This window comes from Danio rerio, chromosome 17 (genome assembly GCF_052040795.2).
Source record: "Danio rerio strain M-AB ecotype USA chromosome 17, GRCz13ab, whole genome shotgun sequence".
In the NCBI taxonomy this organism is placed as follows: Eukaryota; Metazoa; Chordata; class Actinopteri; order Cypriniformes; family Danionidae; genus Danio; species Danio rerio.
Genome location: NC_141037.1, coordinates 48,207,708 through 48,227,251, shown reverse-complemented (window position 1 = coordinate 48,227,251; position 19,544 = coordinate 48,207,708). Strand labels below are relative to the sequence as shown.

The 19,544-nt window shown below is 37.2% G+C and overlaps 1 protein-coding gene across 2 annotated transcripts in view; it reads left to right on the top strand.

Moving 5' to 3' along the window:
• Nucleotides 1–19,544, top strand: part of hspa4l (heat shock protein 4 like) — a 35,926-nt gene that overhangs the window by 14,987 nt on the left and 1,395 nt on the right. Inside the window, exons 10-19 of one of the 2 annotated variants that reach the window (XR_015513755.1) lie at nt 658–764; nt 2,992–3,125; nt 5,948–6,144; nt 9,654–9,731; nt 11,496–11,630; nt 13,651–13,776; nt 13,926–14,033; nt 14,464–14,583; nt 15,994–16,429; nt 17,475–17,756. Coding sequence is in view for 1 of the 2 variants with exons in the window: in XM_087290995.1 (XP_087147121.1) it covers nt 658–764; nt 2,992–3,125; nt 5,948–6,144; nt 9,654–9,731; nt 11,496–11,630; nt 13,651–13,776; nt 13,926–14,033; nt 14,464–14,583; nt 15,994–16,155 (1,167 nt within the window). In the remaining variant the exon portion in view is untranslated. Of the gene's footprint in view, nt 1–657; nt 765–2,991; nt 3,126–5,947; nt 6,145–9,653; nt 9,732–11,495; nt 11,631–13,650; nt 13,777–13,925; nt 14,034–14,463; nt 14,584–15,993; nt 16,430–17,474; nt 17,757–19,544 lie in introns of those variants that run through there. The other variant, XM_087290995.1, reaches the window with a different exon arrangement.

The following is a 19,544-nucleotide window of genomic DNA, read 5'->3' as shown; positions in this document are numbered from 1 at the left end:
CATCATAATATCATATCTAGCAAAAGATAAAATCTGTCTGCACTTAAGTACAATACATATAAAAATAAAAAAACTGACCGGCCCACATTTAAAAATTGGTCCAGCCCTTCTGGCATTTGCAAGAATTGCCAGATGGCCAGTTCGCCCATAGGGAGCTCTCAGATTCATCTAAAATATCTTCATTTGTGTTCTGAAGATGAACAAAGGTCTCAGGGGTTTAGATCAACATGAGGGTAAGCAATTAACAATAGAAATTTTTTTTTTGGGGGGGGGGGGGGTGAACTAACCTTTTAAGATACTATAACTATAAGTCATAATAAGCTGCGAGCACAAAATAACTATTTGGTCATTTTTTTAGATGAGCAAACTCTCAGTGAAAATGGCCTTGTTAACAGGCGGTATAGATGTCAGCAGAGGTGTGAGCAGTGTGATGTGTGATACAGAGCAGTTCAACACTTGTGCCAGCTCACTGGGGAGTTTGTGGGAGAGGTGTAAAAACAAGATGAAATCTGTGTGATGCATGCATGGATTACCATGCAACGCTGTCTCTGATTCTTTACGCTAATACCACATTTAGACCGCTTATGTAACTGCATTTGCTTGTGCGTATACTTGAATGTTTATTTATTTATTTTCTGTATGTGTGTTTGTGCCAAGTGTGCAATCCTGTCTCCAGCCTTCAAAGTTCGAGAGTTCTCCATTACAGACACAGTTCCCTTTCCCATTACTCTTCGCTGGAAGTCTCCTACAGATGAAAGTGTTGGGTAAGAGACTCTACTGAAACCATTATTACCTCTTCGAATCCAGTGTGGGTACAGTTTTAAAAATTTGGATTAATAAACCTTACCAGCATATGTTTTATTTTACTTAAATATATGTTTATGCAAACTAATTAAACTTTATTTTTAAAGTTTTATATTCAGTAGATGTTTTAAGTCAATTTAGTTGACTCAACATAAAATTTAAACAGTCTATCTGAATAAAGTGTACACCACCTGACAAAAGTCTTGCCTTCGATCCCAGTTGTAAGAGCAACTAATAATAACTGGACTAATAATCAATCTAGTTGATCATTTGGAAAAGTGGCAGAAATTAGATTTTTCTGATGAATCATCTGTTGAACTGCATCCTAATCATCACAAATACTGCAGATGACCTATTTGAACAGGCATAGACTCAAAATTCTTTAAGAAATCAGTCAAGTTTGGTGAAGGAAAAATCATGGTTTGGGGTTACATTCAGTATGGGGCATGCAAGAGATCTGTGGATGGCAACATCAACAGCCTGAGGTATCAAGACATTTGTGCTGCCTATTACCTTACAAACCACAGGAGAGGGCAAATTCTTCAGTGCTCCTTCTCAAACTTCATCCTCCACATCAAAGTTCCTGAAAGGAAAAGAAGGTTAAGGTGCTCCAGGATTGGCCAGCCCAGTCACCGGAAATGAACAATATTAAGCATTTCTGGGGTAAGATGAAGGAGGAGGCATTGAATATGAATCAAAAAGATCTCTATGAACTCTGGGAGTCCTGCAAGAACGCTTCCTTTGCCATTCCAGATGACTTTATGAATAAGTCATAAACTAAAATCATTCTTTTTCCACTGCACCATAACTTCTGATAAAAATGAATTCTGATACCAAGTCATCAACTGGAAGTCAAGTTGTTACTTGTTGTTACTAAAACTTGGATAGGCAACACGATTTTTGTCAGGAAGTGTATTGTACTAGTTACTTATTTAATATGGGTTGCACCGAAATGAGGCGCAATTTTACCAGTGTTGCTATGACATCAGTGTAAGGCTATTGCAAGCAGCAGGAGCAAGAATACTACAAAGAAATGTCCTGTCGGCATATTATTTGAACAAATATGTTTTCTTTCCAATGAGCATGTGTGGTTCATATAAAAATAAGTATAGGTGTACATGAGCAGCATATGCATGGATAATTATTATATTGAGCTAATTTGAAAGGGAAAACTTAACTAAACCATATAATATATCTTATATATATTATCTTATATATCAGGTATATATATATTATCTTATATATCAGGTATGTCAGCAGTCCCTAGAGGAATTAAATACAAGCACAAGAAATGAATGAGTGCAATTTCTATTTCTGATTAAAATAAACGCGATTAAATCTTAATATTATTATTCATTATTCATCTCCCTGCTGGTGAGAAGAGTGAGTATTAGAAAGCAAAGCCTGTATCGATACTATCCAAAAAGAAGATTGTATCATTTGAAATATTTCAGTATCGATATTTATCAATATTTAGTAAAATGTTGATATTTATTGATAAATCAATAGTGCTGACAACACTACACCCTTGCATGTGTACGGAGAGTGAAACTAGCACGCTGAAAGCTACTGGGTAATATTGCACAGAACATCCTTTTATTTAGCTCATATTTTTGGCCATTTTTTCTTTTGACCAGAAAATGCCATTTTTCAATACACTTTTAATAATATTTGGCATCCCAAAATTTTTTGCATCCCTGATTTATGTACTGATGCTCAGTGTTCAGGATTTGAACAAAACCCGCCAAGAATTAAACGTCAGCATTGAACTTGTGCCAGTGAATCATACTTCAAATCATGCAGCTTATTGAGGATTTAGGTGTGATATTACATTTCCTGGCAATCATAGTTTGATTTGCACCTGGTGGGCCATAAAACTTACATTGTAGAAGGGCTAAATCACCCAGTAATAGGAATATAACACAGATCAGCTGCAGACGAGAAACTTGCAACGAACTATAGCATCCTAGTTAATGCGTAATGAGGTTGTGAAACCACAGGGAACATGCTAGGCTGGAAGGGCATTCACTGCGTAAAATATCCATTTGCTGGAATAGCTGGCGGTTCATTCCGCTGTGGCAACCCCTGACTATCTGAAGGAAAATGAAAAAATATAATTATGACAAATACAGCAAGTGTTTAGAACTTAAAAATCTGTTTTTCCACCTGTTCTTTCCTTGTCTTTAGGGAATGTGAGGTGTACAGTAAGAACCACCCAGCACCTTTCTCCAAGATCATCACCTTCCACAAGAAGGAACCGTTTGACCTGGAAGCATTTTATAGTTGTCCACATGATCTGCCCTATCCAGACGTCAGAATAGGTCTGTATTACTGTATGTGTTTCATTTCTTTATCAGGATTATTCTGATTACATTTTGCAAAGCCATTCTTAAAGTAGACTTAAGGGGATAGTTTCTCCATATTGAAATTTTTGCCATCATTTGTTTACTCGTTACTGTTCCAAACCTGTTTAAGTTTCTTTCTTCAGTTGAGCACACAGGAAGAAATGCTGGAGAAAGCTAGAAACCTGTAGCGAAACCCAACGATTTTTCTAATATGTGGTTACAGGTTTCCAACATTCTTCAAAATATCTTCTTTTGTGTTTAACAACACCTTAGACTGAGTAAATACACATTTTTGGGTGAACTATCTCTTTAATCACAAACCTATTGCAATTAGTTGTAAATGTTTCACTTTGAGTTTGCGTCAGATATTTCCAGCCTAATTTACCTCCAAAATGAGACCAATCTCTCTGGTGCGAAGCCCAGGGGAACCCTAAATAGTCATTCATGTCCTCATTTGATTAAGAGTGCCCTCAGCATTGTTATCCACTGCGTCCGAGCACCTGTTATATCTTTACACGTTAACTGAAGTGGGTTAGGGTGAGGGGGGGTCACAGAGGTGTCAAAATACAACCTGTCAGCCAGTTAATTAGGGCTGAGACACGGCGTCCCTGAAGCGCCTAATCCCATCACACCACATACGCTCTGAACTCTCTTCATATTAAGTGTAAGGTAGTGTGTGTGCGCCTGAATACAGGTTTTATATGTCAACTCTGCAAAAAAAAAAAAAAAACTATGTAATGTAATGCTCTTCACTTTTCATATATTTCACCTCAGTCAGGATGAATTTAGTTTAATTGTGCATGTTATACAATGTGCCCCTGTATTTTAAAATTGAGGGTCAATTTAAATGATTTCAGTGGCAAACTTCCATTCGTTTTTGACCCTGTCATATGGAAATCTCATGAATTGACCCTCCCATTGCTGCAATAACAACTTCTAGGAAGGCTTTCCACAAGATTTAAGTGTGCTTTTTGGGAATTCTTTTTTTATGATTTGAACTTTTTATTGATTTTTCTTGTTTCAATAATGCACACGAACATCAAATAGAGAGCATTAACATAAAAACGGAAACACACAAAATAAATAAATACAATGAAAAAATAACATCATATAAATTAAGTTAACCAAACCAAAATACATACAAGGAAAGAAAAAGAAGAAAAAGAGGGGGGGGGGGTGTTGCTAATATAATAGCCTAATTAATATTTTGTCTCTGTGGGTCGCAGATATTTAGAAATTTTCCCCCCATTATCAAAAAAAAATTAATTCTTCCATGTAAACTGTACAAGAGTTTTTTTTAAAAGCCGCAACTCATCCTAACTCTGAGATCTACTCGAAGATCGGAGGTCTACTGGAAAATCTCTAGTTTTTAACAATTACCTGTCTGTCTAGCATGATACAACTCTGTATCCGCTGTGATTTAGCTTTATTCATGTGGCTTAAGGGACAGGGGTCATCAAGTATGCATAAGCTTGGGCTAAAGTCATACTGGGTCTGCAATTTTCATGCACATCCCTCCAAAAATGTTGGACTTCTTTGCATTGCTATAATACATGAAATAGGTTACCTGCTTCTTCTTGGCATCGCCAGCATTCTGCATTATTTTTGAAGCCTGCTCTAAATAGTCTTTTAGGAGTTCAGTAAAATCTATGTAAAATTTTAAACTGCATACGACATGTTCAAACATTCCTAGACATTAATATTAAATTCCAAGCATTTTCTTCCCAGTTCTCATCTTCAAATGTGCATGCCGAATATTTTTCCTAAATTATCATGACTGCAGAACTAATATTTTGAATCATTTGACTAATGAGTAGTGCATAGTATTTAGAAGCTTCATGGCCAGTGCCTTTAATATTGCGGACCATGTTATCAATATTTTTACCCTTAGCAGAATTTCAAGGGGAGCCAAAGACATTTGTGAGCAAATGTCTCAACTATAGATACCTCCAGAACTGATTATTAGGCAGTTTAGATTTATGTTTAAGTCTTTCAAAAGATATTAATTTGTCATGTTCATAAAGGTCTTCCAAAATGTTATTATTATTATCTATCCATTCCTTCCATAATACGGGTGTTCCACCTATTAACAATTTTGGATAGGCCCAGATGGAAGATGAAAGACTTAGGAAAGGGTTAGATTGGAAAATCTAGAAGTCCATTTGTGAGGTCAGGTACTAATGTTGGACAAGAAAGACTGGCTGACAGTGTCTGCTGTAATTCATCCCAAAGGTTTTCTGTTGGGTTAAGGTCAGGACTCTGTGCAGGCCATTCCTGCATACCAAACACTCATCCATGTGAAACAAAAAAAAAACTATATATATAAATAAATCAACAGGGTTGCAGGGTGTTAAACTTGATGTGTTGCCACGGAAAGTTTAAAGCAATGCATTATAAATGAAGTCAGATTCAAAAACTCACACGGGGGTATTTGAAACCTACATGTGAAAGGGTTAAGGGTCAACACTGGCTGACCCCGCACTGTTATTTTATATGTTGCTGTTGTTCTGAATGGCTTCCACATTGTTATAATACCGTTTTAAAGTTTTAATAGTCAGGAAATTTTAAAAAATGACCTTATTGCATAGATGACAACTTATTAAATTGTCACAAATTCACTGAGCTCCTGAGAGAAACCTGTTCTTTCGCAGATATTTGTAGAAGCAGTCTGCATGCCTAATGCTTGATTTTATACACATGTTGTCATGGAAGTGACTGGAAATTCTTAATGCAAAGATTTGGAAGGGAAAATTATAATGGCAATATAAAGTATTATTTTCTGCTTTTGTTGTGTCCAGGCCGCTTTAGTGTACAGAATGTTGTGCCGCAGCCTGATGGGGACAGTTCAAAGGTCAAGGTGAAAGTGCGTGTGAATGTGCATGGCATTTTCAGTGTGTCCAGTGCATCTCTGATAGAGAAGCAGAAAGGAGAGCCGGAGGACGTGCAGATGGACACAGAGCCTACTGTACAGAATGAAGGCAGGCCAGAGGAGCAGGTAGGAAACTTTTTAGGTTCAATTAATTAATACCTAATTAATAAAATTAGTTTGCATGTTGTTGCCGTATTTGCGTTGCCTCCGGGTGCTCCCGTTTTACCCACAAGTCCAAAGACATGCTCTGTAGGTGAATTGGGTAAGCTTGTCTGTAATGTATGTGTGTGAATGAGAGTGTATCCCAGTGATGGGTTGCAGCTGGAAGGGCATCCGCTGCTTAAAACATATGCTTGATAAGTTGGCGGTTCATTCCGCTGTGGCGACCCCAGATTAAGGGACTAAGCCAAAAATGAATGAATAAATCAATCAATCAAATTCAAGTCTTGTGGGATTCTGTAAACGACAAGACTAGAGAGAAATATATTAATAATTAGATAAACCAAAAACAAAGAGATAATTTATTACTCTTCATGCTGATTTAAGTCAGTGTGAATTTCTCTTTTCCTGAAACACAACAGTTTTCATTTTCGCTGGTGTGACTAATTTAAACTCGCTGCTGTTGGCACTGAAAGTGACACCTCTGTCCTGAAGACACAGGAGGAGGATTTGCTGTTGTTGTTGTTGTTGTTATGTTTGGTATTGCTTTGTTTAGGTTTGCAGAGTTCTGATGTGCCATCAACAGTTTTTTTCAAAGCAAGCCTAGAAAAATAGCAAAAGTTTTTGGTCGGAGGTGAACAGATAGCCAGGGGGCGTATAAGTTTCTTATCGTAGGTCTTAGCTCAAAATAAGATGAATTTGTATTACAGAAGCAAATCCAAATTTTATTTGGACTTTTTATCTAATCTAACAAAACCGTATCTTATCTCTAGTTAAGAAATCAAAAATTGTCATCAAGTTTGACAATCCACTCAAGCTTGTGTCCAAGCAACTAATGCCAAGTTCACAGGTTTTGACAAATTGGTGCTCGTTCACGTGAGCAATAATCACACAGTGTGAACCATCAAAGATGCGATCTAAGAGAATCGCCAATGAGTTGCGATGCCCTTGAGATAATTGGCATGCTAAATATATCAAGCTTGTCTGTTTGACGTTTCATCTGAGCAATATCACAAAAAAGAAAAAAGTTGAGGAGAAATTGCTAATAACCTTCAAACTCAGTTGAGCAAATATGTACATTTTCTACCCCATTAAAGGTTTCTTTCTCATTTTGTACTACGTGTTTTTAGTTGTGAGACGTAGTGTGGACAAAGTTGTCTGTTGTTCTCCAATTGTAAAGTCATGCAATGTGAAACCCCCTGTCGCCGATCCAGTGCAGTGTAAACACAGCAGCAACAAAACGTTAGCCCAGATAGTCAGTGTGAAAACACCTGTGTCATGATTACTTTGGAAATCATGCAGTCTGAACTCGGCATAACACTGCGCAAGCTGCTAATGAGTTAGCAAAAACAAAAATGAATAAACAAAATCTGCAAAAAAACAAAACATTCATTAGTCACTTTTACTAAACCGGTGATGCTCTGTGACGCTTTGTTTGTCTCCGTAGCAGTTCCTGTGCTAACTGTAATATCATGTTGTGCAGCAGTCTTTAATTACTGTGTTTTGCCATGGAAATGTAACACATCTTCAGGGTCCTCCAAGAGTCTTCATTTTCAATCATCATTAAATGTATTGCCACTGTTGGTTAGCACATTTATAAACTTTTTCTTCTGTTAGCATTCTAATATCTTTGAAGTTAGCACAGCGGTCAGGTTGCCCCACAGCCATTTACTTATTTCTTTTCTCCTTATATATGCTTCCTCTGGACCCTATTTTTAGAAAACATGGTTTGTCTTTTCACTGTTATGCAGATGACACCCAAATCTACCTGCCTTAAATACCAAGTTCATGTGGGCTAAAGATTTTATGCTATGCTTTTCGGATGTGAAAGCCTAGTTGTCTTTGAACTTTCTAGATCTTAATGAGAGTAAGGATGAAATAATTCTGTTCAGCCTATCAAACTCTTTTAGAGCACCGATAGTTAATCTTGAAAAATTAAGTTTTTCTATGAAGCCCTGGGTAAGAAATCTGGGTGTTATTCTGGATGATGGCTTGAGCTTTGACAAACAGATAAATGCAGTGGTCAAATCCTGCTTCTTTCAGCTTTGAATTTTAAAAAACAGTCAAACCTATTCTATCTAGAAAAAAAAAATAGAAAAAATAATCCATGCTTTTATTACCACTAGATTGGACTAATGTAAATCAGTATACTTTGTAATTAGTCAGAAAACCTTATCCCGTTTAGAATTAGTTCAAAATGCTGCTGAAAGGCTTTTAGCAGGTACCAAGAAACATGACCACATTACACCAACTTTACGCTCTTTGCACTGGTTGCCTTTGCACTATCGTGTTATTTTTAAAATTCTTCTCTTGATTTTTAAATCTCTAAATGGCATAGCACCTTCCTATCTGTCAGACATATTGATTGAGCATCCGTCTGGTCGGCCTCTTAGGTCATCTAACTAGAAATTGTTATGCATCTCTGAGTTGATGCTGAAATGCAGGGTTGACCGTGCCTTTGCAGTAGCTGGCTGTAAGTTGTGGAATGCACTGCACCTCTATATTAGATATGTTTAATCTCAGTCTGTTTTTAAATCTAGGTTGAAAACTTACCTCTTTGATTTGGCATTTTATCAATAAAAATTGTCAGTTTTAGCTATAATTTTATAATTTTATATTTTTCTTTGTAGTGATGTGTATTGTGCAGCACATTGGTCAACCTCTGGTTGTGTTTAATAGTGCTATATAAATAAATTTGACATTGACATTTTGTCAAGCTAGGATGTTTCTGTAATATCACCTAAGTTAGATAACGCACTTTGGAAATGCTGTTCTTATGTCTTAAATGTGGTCCTAACTGAAATTACTATGGTTACCAGATAAATATGAAAAGATTTTTAAGCAAAACTACACTTTTGGAAAAGGGCTTTTTTTTTAGATTTATTTTTGTCCTTTATTATTTTGCCTTTATTAGATAGGACAGTATTGAGACAGGAAGCAAAGTGGGAGAGAGAGAGAGGGGGTAGGGTAGGGAAATGTCCTCGAGCCGGAATTCGAACTTGCGACGCCCGGACGTGCTATTGCACCATATATCGGCGCGCTAACCACTAGGCTATTGCACCGACGGAAAAGGGCTCTTTTTTCAAGTCTCCTATACAGTTGACTTGAACAATTTTTTATTCCAATTAGACGATTTCTTTTTGATGAAGTCTCTTTTAGCTTAGCTTAGCCTAATAAATTAAATCGGATTAGACCATTAGCATTTCATTTTTTATGAGTTGTTTTTTTTGTTCGAGTTTTGATCATTTTCATCTTTAAAACCCAAACTTTCTCTAGTTACATTGTGTAATAAGACTGACGGAAAATGAAAAAATACCCTTTTTAAGGCCAATTTTGCTAGGAACAATACTCTCATTCTTACGCAATAGTCAAGAAACTCTGGTGCCATATAGTCTATTGACTATAGACTAAAAAAACTTAACATACAAGCCAAAAGAAACGCGTTGCTGATACTTTGTTTACGCATTTGTCAACAGAGTAAAATGCAGGTGGATCAGGAAGGCCAAGGAGAACAGCCCTCTGAAGAGGAGAGAGCGAATAACTCTGGCATCAAGGTACATTTTATCTTCATAAATGTCAGTATATGCATATACATCCATCCATTTATCAATCCTTTTGTAGATCTATCTGTCCATGAATACAGTTGAAGGCAAAATGATTAGAAATTTATCGCAAATATATTTTGTCTTTGCCATGATGACAGTACATAATATTTTACAAGTTATTTTGCATAGTATTCAGTTTAAAGTTTAATTTTAAGGCTTAACAACCTTAATTAGATTAACTAGCAAAGTTCCTAATTAACTTTCGTGAGTTATTGGACAACAATGTTTTGTTGCGTAGCCAATTGAACAAATAAATTTCTAAAGGGAGTAAAATTAATTAGAAATAAATCTTCTTTTCCACAGGAAAGTCATCAACTGTACTTCTATCTGTCTGGCATTTTATCCATCCACCTGTTCATCCTTTTTTTTATCTACACATCTATCTGCCAACCTAACTGTCTGTTTGTCTGTCCTTTATTATAGAAATTATATAAATTTTTTTCGTTTGTCCATCCATCCTTCTATTCAAACTATTTTCTCTACTGTATATCCATCCATCCATCCTTCCATCCACTCACTCATCTATCCAACCACCAAATCACCCACCCACTGATTCACCCGTCCATCCATCCCTCCATCCATTCACTCACTCACTCACTCACTCATCCATCCATCCATCCATCCATCCATCCACCCAACCACCAAATCACCCATCCACTAAAACATTCATCCATTTATCCACTCACTAATCCATCCAATTGCCAAATCACCCCCACTCATCCATCCACCTACTCATCCATCTATCCAACCAAACACCCACCCACTCATCCATCCACCAACCAAACACTCCTCCATCCATAGATGGTTGTTTATCTACCCATTATCCGTCCATCCGTACACCCATCCATCCATCCATCCATCCATCCATCCAAACACCCACTCACCCACTCATCCATTCATCCATCCACCCGCTTAAGCATCCATCCAACCACCCACCCACCCACTCACCTATCCATCCATCCATTCATCCATCCATCCATTCATCCACCCACTCACTTATACATCCATCCATATATCTATCCACTCATCCCTCCATCCATCCGTTCATCCATCCAACCAACCACCCACACACTCATCCATCCACCAACTAATCAGTCCTCCATCCATTCATCTATCCACTCATCCATCCACACATCATCCATCCACCCATCCATCCAGCCACTCATCCATCCATCCAACCAACCAACCAACCACCCACCCACCTACTCATCCATTCATCAACCAGCCACCCACCCAATCACTTACTCACCCATTCATCCACCAACTAAACACTCATCCATCCATCCATCCATCCATCCATCCATCCATCCATTTATCTACCCACTCATCTGTCCATTCATTCATCCATCCATCCATTCATCTACCCACCTATCCTGCCATTCATCCATCCATCCATCCACTCTTCCATCCACCCGCTCATCCATCCATCCACCCAACCACCCACTCAACCACTCATCCATCTATCCACTCACCCATCCATCCATCCAATCACTCACCCATCCTGCCAGCCACTCATCCATCTATCCACTCACCCATCCATCCACTCATCCATCCAGCCACTCATTTATTCATCCACTCACCCGCCCACTTATCCATCCATCTAAACAGCCACTCATCCATCCACCCACTCATCCATCCATCCAATTTTTTTAAATGACATCTTAAAAGAACACAGCTTTCTTGATAATTGTATATTTTGACATTTTGTTAAAGGACGGTGATAAGCAGGATCAAGGTGCAAGCAGTAGCAAAGCCAAGTCAAAGGTGAAGAGTGTAGATCTGCCCATTCTGGCCAACACCACCCGTCAGCTGGATCGAGATGTGCTCACCCATTTTGTTGAATATGAAGTGAGTCTAGTGCTTTTTCCATTTACATTTAGCCTGCCTCATTTCCCCTGGAGAACATGCTGAGTGTTGCTATTAATTCAACTCAGCTCAGTAAAAATCTGTTCTCTTTACAGAAATCCAGACTGCCTTTTTTGATCCCCATCTCAAGTCTTAGCTAAATTTTTTGCACTTTCAGAGATAATATATACAAAGTCATTATACTTGTCTCTTGGTAGCTCCTGTTTATGACACATGCCAGCACAACTGATTGTATCTTGTACTCTGCGTGTTGCTAAAATCTACAAGGGATTTAGCGATTGCCCTAAATATCCATGACAGAGCTCAATTCAGACCTTAGGGAAAAGATATTAGTAGATCATTGCGTCAGTGAAGCGCAAGCACAGCGCTTAGCATTAGAGTCATGCCACACACTCACTGTTTCATCCTTTGCCATTAAAAATGAAAATACCATGTAATCTCACACTATAGGGCTCTAAATATAAGTCTGAACTTTGGCCTCACAGATTTTTCTGCGGTTGTGTTTTTTATTGTCAAGAAAAAAATCATGAGAGTATTTGTTAGTAGTTAATCTTAGTTTTGTTGGTTATGTGATTTCAAAGCATGACATCTTATTTTTTTATTAATTAATTAAGCCCTGCTTCATTTCTGAAATCACTTGAATGACCAGAAATGGCACATTTCATGACATTCAATTTCTTTCATAAACAAGCCACAACGAGTGGATGAAGTAATTTTTTCACGTAAATCTTAAGAATTTTTAAAAATATTCTGTTTTTAGTATTATTATGGGTGACGCGGTGGCGCAGCAGGCGCACTTTTCAAACCAAAGTTAAACACAAGCTCTTTGTGAAAATGTGCCCCTCTATATATTTCTGGAGAGCACGAATTTGGTAACCATTGGTCCGTATGGCTGGATTTCATCTTTCAAACGAACGCTACAGAGCGGTATGATGCCGCGGTATGATGACTTTTCCGCTGTTACCAGATTGCCCAGTGGCTTGCCACATACGTCGGCAGACTTGAGATGCAGAGAGGAATTGACTGTAACAATGGGATTTGAGTCTGATGAAAATTTGTTCTAGAAGGTGGGTAAGACAAAAACAAAAATACATTTTAAAAAACTAAATAAATAAGTAAATAACAGAGTGAAAACAGGGTTTTCAGAAGAACAGAAGATTTGAAAACATAGTAAATAATCAGACTGGCGCAAGGGCTTTTCTTTTTCTGGATTAGTTTTGAAAACACTCGGTTCAGTGCTTTGGAAAACGCTATCAGTTGGGTTTAGGAAGGGGGTGGGTGGGGGTATCGGTCGGTCAGTCAGTCGACAGTGGCCCCTGGTGGATTTACGTTAGAAGAGCAGGCACGAATGGCACTCGCAAGAGAAATTTCAGATCTCAAAAAGTAAACACTAAGGCCTCTGATGGATTCACAAAAACAAAAACTGCAACAAAAAGTCGTTCCTGGGATGTATTTTACGATTTACAGAAATGTATGAAAGGGTACATATCAATAATGAGCCTGGGTTGGCTTAAGTGTATTACAAACATTTAAGTAGACAATGAATTCTTTATAATTCATGAATATTATCATGAAATATACAGAAAAAAATGCTAGTGTATCGCTGCAAGTGAATAGTCAGTATAAAAGTATAAAAGTATAGTTCATCCAAATATGATTGAACCCTGAAGATATTTTGAAGAATGTTGGAAATAAATAGCCTTGTTTTTTTACTATGATTGTCAATGCTACTGGTTTCTAGTATTGTACAAAATGTTTTTTTTAGTTTTCAGCAGAAATGAAACTTAAAATGGTTTGGAACCACTTAAGCATAAAGAAAAGATAATTTTTGTGTGAACTATCCAATCAAGCACATGTCTTTTCACAAGAGAATCTTTGCTGTCTCATTTATAATCTGGTTAATTACAGTGTTTAATTTTTGTTTGTCCAAATAGGGTGATAGAAGTAAATGTCAGTAGTGAATGTATTCAAAGCCCAGCTAGTAAAGCATTGTCTCTTCCAGAAAAAAATGATCATACAGGACAAGCTGGAGAAGGAGAGGAATGATGCCAAAAATGGCGTGGAGGAGTACGTTTACGACCTGCGAGACAAGCTGTGTGGCATCTACGAGAAATATGTCACTGAAGATGTGAGCACATCATTTCGTTGTTATCCAGAGTTGATGTTCTCAGACAAGCTTATGTTTTATTCCCTTTATAATCTACCTGAATTCCTGCAATTCAGAAAATACTTACATATGTGTGTTGATATGGGAGGGTTAATATGTCTCTATTGCAGGAAAGTAATCGGCTCACCATAATGCTGGAGGACACAGAAAACTGGCTGTATGAAGAAGGAGAGGACCAGGACAAAGAAATCTACCAGCACAAGCTGGCTGAACTCAAAGTATGTGCTTAGACGTCATATGGTTATTGAATTAAAAAAATTAAATGAAAACTTAGGTAACACTTTAGTTTAGGTCACAATTCATGCTATTAACCACCTGCCTGTTAATAAGATATTAACTGCTCATTAATAGTTAGAAATTAAAAAAGTAAAAAGTCATTAAAAAGTAGGATCTTATTCTGCAACCCTAATCCTACTCAGTTTAAACCCAACTTCTACCTCACTAACTACTACACTACCTACCTCATAAGTTTATTAAGCTGTTACTGTTAATACCGTGAATTGTGACCTAAACTAAAGCGTTACCATAAATTCAACTATGAATCCTGTCACAAGCCCCTGTTCATTTCTGAGAATGTTTGAAAAAAAAAATCAGGCCTCTGTTATCGTTTGTTAGAGCAGGATTTTGTTTGTCTTTGGGTTTTTGTAGAAATATGGTGAGCCCATTGAAGAGCGGTACAGAGAGCACGAGGGCCGACCCAGAGCATTTGATGAGCTTGGCAAGAAACTACAGCTCTTTATGAAGGTGGTGGACATGTATAGAGACAAGGTAAACAGTCAAGGCCTGTTCACATTTTCATTCACACTGCAGTGCAGATATTTAACACACCATGACTGAACCAAGCATGAAAAGGGGCAGATTTTAACTCGATTACAAATATTCATTAATTTTCTTTTCGGCTTAGTTCTTTTATTAATCTGGGGTCGCCACAGCGAAAAGAACCGCCAACTCATCCAGCATATGTTTTACGCAGCGAATGCTCTTCCAGCTGCAACTCATCACTGGGAAACAACCATACACACTCATTCACACACAAACACTACGGACAATGTACCACACCCGATTCACCTGTACCGCATGTCTTTGGACTTGTGGGGGAAACCGGAGCACCCGGAGGAAACCCACATGAACGCAAGGAGAACATGCAAACTCCACACAGTGAGATTTTACAGTGAGGGATTTTTCACATCCACTAAAAAAAAATCTCAAAAAAGCTGTCGATAAGCATAAGTGAAAATCATCTTAGTGAGCAGAGAAATTTAAACATGTTTTAAAGAATAAAGTATTTGATGAAGCTTTAACTTTTGTAACTGTTAAGTAAAATTCTACCCAGCTGTGTTTTTTTTTTTTTTTTGGAGAGATGTTCAACCTCATTTTGGGTTTTATTTGGGATAACACAATTGCACAGATTCTAACTACTTTCATAGCGTACTTTCCATCATCTACAAGCTATTTAATGTACCTTATGTCTCAATCTTTCCTCTAGGGAACATAATCACTTTTAATTTTAAAGGAATAGTTCACAAATAAACATTTACTCACTATATTTACTCACCCTCAAGTGGTTCCAAACTTTCTTCTGTTGGACACAAAAGAAGATATTTTTAAGAAAGCTGAAAATCAGTAACCATTGACTTCCATAGTGGGAAAAACTACTATGGAGATAAATGGTTACAGGTTTTCAGCTGTCCTCAAAATATTGTCTTATTTTCTTATATCAAAGGTTTGAATAGAAGTAAAGGGTGATTAAATGATGACACAATTCACATTTTTGTGTGTCTTTTATTTCAGCACGATGAGGTGTTTCCAATTGAACCATAATATTGTGGAGAGGGTGGGACTGTATTTTTGCACTCCTCCTCTCATCTGTCGCATCAATTTGGAGGGGAGTGGACCCAAGCCATCAAACTGATAATATCATAGATAATCTGTCATTTTTAGGGGAAGAGCAAATGGTTAGATTTTGAAAGTGTAGATTATTAGGTGATTGTGCTTTCTGTTTTGTGGCTGTAAGGTTTTAGAAAAAAATACTTATTGTAAGTGAAAGGTGCTATTTGATTAGCTTTTGCTTACTTTCTTACTTAATTAATTTCTTTCATGGCTAATAACTTTTTACTGCAAAGTTTTGACCAGATCTTTGCACGCTTTAAGTACTGTGTTCTTGTTTACCACCAACAGGACGAGCGCTACGAGCACCTGAGCGCAGAGGACATGGGTGTTGTTGAGAAGAGTGTGAATGAAGCTTTAGGCTGGATGAATACCAAGATGAACGCGCAGAGCAAACTCTCTTTTGCTCAAGACCCAGCAGTCAAAGTAGCAGACATCATTCAGAAGATTCAGGTTTGTACTTTTTTTTTGTTTTTTTATTATTCCCATGTAATCACACTTTTCAGACCACCAAGACCTAACACCCGCGTAGGTCACTGTTTTTGCAGCACCTCGCACCAGAGCACCATATTATTTAGATGCCTTGTCAAATAAAAATAATTTGTAGTGTGGTGTGGAGAAGCCCCAAAGAAGCGTACCACCCAGATTGTTTTTTACCTAGAGTCATGCATGGGGGTGGATCAGTGATGGTTTAGGCTGCAATATCATGGCATTCCCTAGACCAGGGGTGTCCAAACTTTTTGGGCCGAGGGCCAGATGCAAAAAAACAAACGTTGTCGCGGGCCAAATTTTACATACATCACACAGACACGCATATATATATATATATATATATATATATATATATATATATATATATATATATATATATATATATACACAGTTGAAGTCAGAATTATTAGCCCCCCTAAATTATTAGCCCCCGTTTATTTTTTCCCCAATTTCTGTTTAACGGAGAGAAGATTTTTTCCACACATTTCTATACATATTAGTTTTAGTAACTTATTTCTAATAACTGATTTATTTTATCTTTGCCATGATGATAGTAAATAATATTTGACTAGATATTTTTAAGACACTTCTATACAGCTTAAAGTGACATTTAAAGGCTTAACTAGGTTAATCAAGTTAACTAGTCAAGTTAAGGTAATTAGGCAAGTTATTTTATAATAATGGTTTGTTCTGAAGACTTACGGGGCTAATAATTTTGACCTTAAAATGGTTCATAAAAAAATTTAAACCGCTTTTTATTCTAGCCGAAATAAAACAAAAGTCTTTCTCCAAAAGAAAAAATATTATCAGACATACTGTAAAAATGTCCTTGCTCTGTTAAACATCATTTGGGAAATATTTAAAAAAGAAGAAATAAATCAATGAGGGGCTAATAATTCTGACTTCAACTGTGTGTAGATAGATAGATAGATAGATAGACAGACAGACAGACAGACAGACAGACAGACAGACAGACAGACAGACAGACAGACAGACAGACAGACAGACAGACAGACAGACAGACAGACAGACAGACAGACAGACAGACAGACAGACAGATAGATAGATAGATAGATAGATAGATAGATAGATAGATAGATAGATAGATCATAACAAGAACTGCTGCTTAATTGAAAGCATGTAATAGCGACACCCGGTGGTTATTTATTGAATCACGTTCATTTTTGTATAGCGGGCCAGATTCTATTGATATTTATAAAAAGCCTCGCGGGCCGCCACAAAACAGATTGCGGGCCGTAGTTTGGACTCGCCTGCCCTAGACCAAACGCTTGTGCTAGATGAGTGCTGGGTCACTGCCAAGGACTACCAAACCATTCTGGAGGACCTTGTGTACCCTATGATTCAAACATTGTATCCTGAAGATGTGTATCAGGATGATAATGCACCAATACACATAGCAAGACTGATGAGAGAGTGGTTTGATGAACATAAAATTGAAGTTGAACATCTTTCATGGCCTGCACAGTCACAGATTTAAATATTATTGAGCCACTTTGGGGTGCATTTTCCTCCACCACCATCACGTCGTGACCTGGCCACTATTTTGCAAGAGGAATGGCTCAGCATCCCACTGGCCTTTGTGCAGGACTTGTATATGTCATTCCCAAGACAAATTGATGCTGTATTGGTCACAAAAGGAGGCCCTGCTCTATATTAATGAATTATTGGGGTCTTAAAAACAGGCATTTCAGTTTTATTGTCTAATAATCTCTGTATATTGGCTAATATAATTACATATATTGCAAATGTTTTGTATTAAGGTACTGAGAATTGTGTCATGAAAATTCTGTCATCATTTACTCATTCTTTTCTTGAATTAATTTGCAATTAGTTTCTGTTAAACACTCACACATAAAACATAAAAATTTTGCAGAAAGCCAAAAACCTGTAACCTTTGACTTCAATTCCATTTTGGATTCCTACAATGGAAGTCAATGATTACATGTATTCAGCTTCAAAATGCTTTAAACAGGTTTGTAACAAGCCCAGAGTGAGTAAATGATGACAGAATATTAATTGTTGTGGGGAATTGTCCTATTAAAGAACATTTTGTTGAAAAATCCACAGTGAAAATGTTATTTGTCAACTCAGGCTTATTGTGGATACGTACCCCGGTCTACATTTCTGGAGGCCACAAAACAGTGCTTAATTTGTAAATTAATAATTTCTGGAACAAAACCTGAAAGTAAGTTATTGTGACCGACGTCCATCACACAATTTCATTTTTCCCGGAACATGATGTCGTTGAACAGTGAACGGCAAAAAAAAGCATCACGTTTCTGAAAAATCTTTAATTATTTGTGCCATATATTGTTATAGGTCAGTCATGGATTAAAAAAAACATGCAGCTACAGAGATAAATCTTACGAACAATCACTTTTCAGTCCCCTTCACTATTATGTGCCAAGAGAATAAATAAATAATAATTAAATGACTGAGTCTAATCTTTAAGAAGAGCCCACAGTTACCTCTTCTGACTTGAGATCACTTTGCTTCTGTCTCATGCTATCCTGATCCATTCGTGCAGTTTTAGATTCTCGAGGTCTCTTTTTGAATCAGGTTCATTATCAGATTTACTTGTGGTTTTAAATATGAAAATATGCCTGACTGCCTCGTTGCCAATTTGAAAATACAAAAATTGTTTAGGTAGGCCGCTATTCCATTATTTATTTTTGTTTCTCACTGTGCACAAAACAATAATCGCATCCATTAAAATAAATACCGGAATGCAAAACACCAATATCTGACATTTTTCGGAACAGGATCCGGCAAGATCCAGCTCAAATTAGGCACTTCCAGCTGCAGTTCATCTGTAAAATAATTGCTATGAAAACGAAATGTACAAAAAACATCTGGGTACGTATTTTGCGGTCTCCAGAAATCTGGACCTAGGTACGTATCCACAATGAGCCTGGATGGTTATTAGTAGTTAGTGACTTGTAAAAAGTCCTCAATTTAGAAACTTTAATTTCTGTAAAAATATTGTGTAAATAATAATTGAATGACTCAGTCTAATCTTTAGGAAGAGCCCACAGTTACCTCTTCTGACTTGAGATCGCTTTGCTTCTGTCTCATGCTATCCAGATCCATTCGTGCAGTTTTAGATTCTCGAGGTCTCTTTTTGAATCAGGTTCATTATCAGAATTACTTGTGGTTTTAAATATGAAAATATGCCTGACTGCCTCGTTGCCAATTTGAAAATACAAATATTATTTAGGTAGGCCGCTATTCCATTATTTATTTTTGTTTCCCACTGCGCACAAAACAATAATCGCATCCATTTAAATAAATACTGGAATGCAAAACACCAATATCTGACATTTTTCGGA